Here is a 6,000-nt window from a genome sequence, read left to right as displayed (position 1 = left end):
GGGGTGTATGGATGACACAGAAGTATGAGCAAGCTGGGTGTGGAACTGAGGCAGTAGCCGAGCCACTATGAGAGCTCATCAACGGAGGACCGCTGCAGGCCGGGCGGGTGTTCGAATCCCTGGTGGAGCTACCCTCTCCCAGTGTGCAGAGTGGTCGCGCTCCCTGCGGGCTCCCGGCCCCCAAGAGCGAGGCTGCTTGGAAAAGTCACCTCCACTACGGGCAGAGAACACGGTGGCGGCGCAGTGACAGGGGATGGGACAGCAGAGGGGCCCGAAAAATGGGTGCGCAGAGAAAGGAGTGGGGAGCTGGGCGGAGGAGGCCGTGGGGTGGGAGCGGGGTGGGGTGGGGCGGGGAGGGCGCGGGGCGGGGCTGTGGGCGGGGGACGCCACAGCGCCCCCTGGCTGCGCGCTCCCCGCCGTGTCCCAGGCCCGCCGGCGCGGGGACTCTTCAGCCCCTTTGTGTGAGGCGCGTTGGTCCCGAGGAGCGCGGCTTGGGCGCACAAGCGGCTCCCCCGGGGTCCCGGAGCTTTGGCCCCAGGCCGGGGCGAGCATTTCTTCTCTTTCTCTTCCGTCCCTCCATTTTCCCACCCTGGGTTCCCAGCAGCAGCCGTGGGGCTGAGAGCACCCCTCGTCCGGCCGCGCTCGGCACCCCTCTCGGCCTGGGGCGCTCGTTCTCCTCCCCAGTGCAATTCCTCCCTTGATTTCCCCCGCCCTCCCACCCCCTTCCCACTCCCCAATCTTCGGCCTCCAAGGTGGAGGAAATAAACTAAAAGCAGAGCAACTCAGAGTCTCCAATAAAACGCCCAGTCCGGAGAGCCCGAGCGCGCGTGCCGGGCGGCGAGGGGCGCGGGAGGCGGGGATGGGGGGCGGGCAGGCGGGGGGACAATGAGCGCATGAAGTTACCTGCCCGGCAGCGGCGGCCGAGAGGCGGCGGAGCAGGCTGCGCGCTCGGCGCCGACGGGTGCGCGCCCCGGCTTGGGGGAGAGTTGAGCGCTCCCCCCCCCCTTTTTTTCTTTTTTCTTTTTTTTTTCTCCTCTTCTTCTTAAACAAACCACAAACGGATGTGAGGGAAGGAAGGTGTTTCTTTGACTCCCGAGCCCAGACACCTCTCTCTGTTCCGTCTAAGCTTCTGTTTTTGCTGAGCACTTTTTGTTTGTTTGTTTGGTGTGTGTTTTTTTTTTTTGGAAAAAAAGAAAAGAAAAAGGAAAGGAGTTGCTTGATGTGAGAGTGAAATGGACGTAAGATTTTATCCACCTCCAGCTCAGCCCGCCGCCGCACCCGACGCTCCGTGTCTGGGACCTTCACCCTGCCTGGACCCCTACTATTGCAACAAGGTGAACGTTCTGCTTTTGTTTCCGCGGTGTTCTCGCTGCGTGTTCCCGGGAGGGGGGCGGCGGAGGCCGGACCGCCTTGGGGTCGGCGGTGCGGACAGGGCCGGCTCGGCGGAGGCTGGTCTTGGGCGCGCTCGCCTCGCAGCCCGGAACAGCCCTGCGTGCGCTTGGGTAGTAAATATTGTGGAACCGCTCCGGGGGTTTGCCAAACACGGCGATTGTGCGGAAAGTGACACGATTTGCTCGGATTCTTTCCTTCCTGCTGTTTGCGACTCAGAATCCCTGCCTAGGTTTGCCGGGGGTTGGGGGGGGGGGTTAGGAAAAAAGAAAAAGAAAGAAAGAAAAGAAAAACCACGGAATACTTTGGGGGGTGTGTCTGGGGTCCCGGAACTGAAGGAGAGTAAGAGAATTCAGTTTATTTCCCAGTTCCTTCTTCTTTTCCTCGGTCTCCGGAGCAGCGAGGGGCTTGTGGCATCCTGTCCTAGCCCCGAATTAGTTGTCGGGGGAGTAGCTAAGAGTTGGGGTGCAGAGTCCACCCCAACCCCCAGAGCCGCCCCAGTGAAAATTGTTCCACAACTCCTCTCTCTCTCTCTCTCTCTCTCTCTCTCTCTCTCTCTCTCTCTCTCTCTCTCTCTCTCTCTCCCCTCTCCCCCCTCCCCCCTCCCCCCTTCGGGCAGCCGAGCCCGGAGTATTGATGTTACATTGGGCCCTCGGGGTCACTATTTGGGGCACAGGTCCCACTTGGGGGTGCGCGCGGACATAGCAAGTTCATTGGTAGCCCGGCAAGCGCGCCGCGTTCAAGTCCGAATCTCTAGTGCCCAGCATGGGGATGAAGCCGGATCCCCAACTGGGCTGTACCCAGAGCCGGCTGACCCTGGGTACCGGGGGCCACCCGCTAGGGGTTCCTCCCCACTTCACCGCCCCCCCCCCCGCAGGCAAAGAGCACCAAACTGATGACCTGGAGTGGGGGCTAAGGGTCGCCCGCCTGGCTGCTGCTGGGCCCGGCCAGTGGGTAGGACAGTCAAGGTTACCTAGGGAAGGGTTACTTTTAAGAATTCCTGAAGTCTCACCCCTCACTCCTGGAAGATTGTGCAGGCGGGGGGGGGGGGGGGGGGGGAGGAAGGGGGGGGTGGATAGGCCTCCAAGAAGAGCCGAGGGCCAAGGCTCTCCTGGCCTGGGGCTTGTTGGAAGTGTGTTAGTAGTCCCCCTGAAAAGAAGGATGGCGGGGCGAATTGAGTTTTCTGCTCCTCGGGGCGGGCCTTCTAGACGCCCCAGTTCTCTCTCGGTGTTAAACCCGCCTGATTCTTACAGTCTCCGCAAGCGCTTTGCACGCGGATTCCTCGGTGAATTTCCAGGGGGAAAAGTCCTTGGGATTACCAACATTTGCCTGGTGGCTAGGCATCTGCAAACAGCTTTGAACGTGATATCGAGGTGTTTAGCGGGCAGCATAAACATCCCCAGCCTCTAGGCCCCCTACCCTGCCACAACCGGGAGTTGCGACTCACAACCAGGAGTCAGTGGAGACACACACTGCACAGGACACACACCACACACACACATACACGCACACAGTTGTGAGTTAAGTGAACCACAGACAAGAGAGGCTCCTCTACACTGTGCAATGTAAGACTTGCTAAAAAGGGCTGTGCTGGGTTCTCATGATATTCGAGAGTTAAAGGAAGGAAACTATGTATCCTGTGCAAGGCAGAAAAGCTTTTACTTCCTGGGAGCCCTTTGGTTAGGGGCAAGTTGAAGGGTACTAGCAACTTCGGTAAGCGCAAGGGAGTTTGTGTGATCAAGTTTCATTCTTTGCCGGTACTAGTTTTTGTTTTTGTTTTTGTTTTTTTGAGTCTCAGGCTGTTTTGACTTTTAAAACATAAGTGATGATAGTTTTATTTCTTTTTTCCAGAAATTTTGCATATAAAAAGAACATATTGCTAGTAAATAAGATAAATACAGTAGCAGTTCTGTCTTGAAGATTAAAGACCTGTTTCACAGTTTCTAGATCCAAACGATCAGATCAGAACCATTTTGGCAATGAAACTGGACAAATCTTATTAAATTTATCAGTGATTTTAGGCTTCAAAAAGAAGGTAATGACTTGGATACACATTTCACTCGTCATTCTCATGATGGTAGGGTCAGATTTAATTTAAAAGTTAAATGCTTTGGAAAATCAGGAATTACTTCAATATATTAAATCATTTTCCCATTAAGTGCTTTAAATAATTTTAGTGGGTTGTGCTGCGAATTGAATAAATTAATTTGGAAAGTCTTAAGAATTTCTTTACTAGCTCATTTAAGTTCCTTTTAAGTCACTCTGTATATAAGAGGCAAACTGTTCTTTTTAAATGCAAATTAGCCCTCCTTTCTATAGACTAGTTGCAAGTCTTTTATTTAACTTGTCCAGGGAATAATGGATTTTTAAAAATGCAAAGTCATAAGAGTTGTTTTTAATAGTAGGAAAAGATCTTATGGAAATGTTTTCTCCCTGGACAGGGGACCTCGTCTCCTGCCCATCCCTATATAGCAGTCTATCAAATATACTAGTCAATGATCCCCTGCTTATATTAAATGTACTGAGGTTTTGAGGCCCCACAAAGCCTAGGCTCTCCTGCTCCAACATGATTAGCATTGGTATAAGATTTCTATCCAGCACACTCTTTGAGCTCATTTTTGTGATGACTCAAGTGGGCTTGCAGAGATGTGGAAGAAAGGCAGAAGTTTGAAAGAGGTGAAGAAAGAAATTTATATCCACATTTAGTAAAAATACAAAGATGGATGAATCAGACTTCCTATCAGACAAGACTGCAAAATAAACCCTGTTCTCCTGCAAGGGGCTATGGACACGTAGTTGATTACAATCATTTTGTCAGGGTGTTTGTTTTTAATAGAGTGATAAGATCATAAATTACTAATTATCTTTCTTGTAAACCTGTCAGTACCCTTACTATTTAAAGTTGGTGTGCTAAATCCCAGGGAAACCAGTACCTTTCTGTGCTGTAGTGGTGTGTAGCTGTAAATATAGTTTCTCAGTGACTTTTTTTTTTCAATATCAGAGGAGATCCTAATCAAAACGAGGCTCTCCTTCCTGACTCTTTCTAAACTCTTGGTACTTTCCAGCACTCTGGCACTATAGATTGCCAAAATACTACTTATATTTATCAGTTAATAAACTCTGTGGGAGGCAGTTTGGGAAGCAGTAGAACCAGTGATCTATTGTAAGAGCACATTATATTATGAACATATCACTCTGCAGACTTGCCTTTATTTTCACATAGCCTATGGCCAGAACAATGCAAGTGATGGTGGGTACGGCAAGCATGCGGCCTGAACTGATGGCATGATGTTCTATATAGGTCAGCCTTTGAGAGACCAGTGTAGCTCAGAAACTGGCCAGAAACATGTGGGCTGGCAGGAATAGTGTTCACTTCTTGCAACTGAAAGCCCAGTTGTATTCAGACACTGGAAGATAGGTACCGGAGTGGAGTTTCATCTAATTGGACTATTTTAAGTTAAGAGTCTATCCCTTCATTGAATTGAATATTACCAAAAGAAATTGGATTAAATGAGTTCATAATTAGCATTCAGTAATAAAATGTAGTCTTATTTTTTGTTCTAGTTGAAGATGTCAAATCATCAGTTTAAATAAATACCTACAGAATAATAACTGCTTTCAGTTTCTTAGTGCACTGTCATTTCTAAAGATTGTTCTCACTGATTTTCATGCTAAAACAGAACGAAGATGTGACATTTTTTCAATTTTACAACAATGTGATGTGTTCAGTTATTGCTCAGTATCTGCCCACATAAGGAGGGGTAATACAATTATGTTATGACATGGCTAATGACAGGGATGCTGACCTCAGACAGCAGTGGGAGAGGAAATAATGGGCTTTACTGTTCCCAGTGGTTGCTTTTGTGGCATGAGGTCCTGAATCTTCCTCTGGTGGATTTTGAATCAGGGAAGTCCTAAACACAAACCCATGCTAATACTAGTTGTATGCAAAGTGAAGAAGAATGGACATACAGAATAATGGGCTTTTGTATTGCCATGAGAAAGGACAGTGTACATTCTTTCGTTATGTATACATTCTTTCCATGTAAATGCCAGGGAAAGGACCTATTTGTCATGAACTGTGCTTGAAAATGTCAGGGTAAACATTAGGTATAGGATAGCTTTTAGAAAATCACTATTCATTTGCAAAATCTTGGTTGAACTGAATTTTCTGTTCATAGTGTCTTATGTATTTACTGTAATGAGGCAAGACTCACATCTAAAATATAAGACCTATAAGTACATTAAGATAGAGTTGATAGTCATAATTTTATTAAAAATGTTAGAAAGAGGAGGAGGATGGAAAGAGGAGGGTAGACAAAGAGAGCCAGGAAGAAGGGAAAGGCTATAGACAGTTTGGACCGTCATGCTTGATTACTTCTCCATCAAACTCTATAACTTCTAGAACTTTGGAAAATTCATAATTGATGCTTCATATGTCATTTGTATCATTAAAATTCCCTTGGGAATTTTATTAGCTGTCACTTTCCGCAGTTTTGAGGTCTTTAAATATGTTGTAAGTGAATTTATAGTTCTGAAAGAGCATAAACCAAGAAATCATAGTTTGGATCGCTAAATTATATAGCTTACAAAAAGCCTTAAAGTAGCTGT

At 48.3% G+C, this 6,000-nt stretch overlaps 1 protein-coding gene across 1 annotated transcript in view; it reads left to right on the top strand.

Annotated features, from left to right (window-relative positions):
• Window positions 1-970: 970 nt before the first annotated feature.
• Window positions 971-6,000, top strand: part of Tox (thymocyte selection associated high mobility group box) — a 307,599-nt gene continuing 302,569 nt past the window's right edge. The window contains exon 1 of the mRNA XM_042666989.1: window positions 971-1,334. Coding sequence (XP_042522923.1) covers window positions 1,233-1,334 — 102 coding nt within the window. The 5' untranslated portion in view covers window positions 971-1,232. The remainder of the gene's footprint in view (window positions 1,335-6,000) is intronic.

Source organism: Dipodomys spectabilis, unplaced genomic scaffold, assembly GCF_019054845.1.
Source record: "Dipodomys spectabilis isolate Male_0828 unplaced genomic scaffold, ASM1905484v1 ptg000015l, whole genome shotgun sequence".
In the NCBI taxonomy this organism is placed as follows: domain Eukaryota; kingdom Metazoa; phylum Chordata; class Mammalia; order Rodentia; family Heteromyidae; genus Dipodomys; species Dipodomys spectabilis.
The sequence above is the reverse complement of the archived record's forward strand: the minus strand, read 5'-3'. Positions and strand labels throughout refer to the sequence as shown.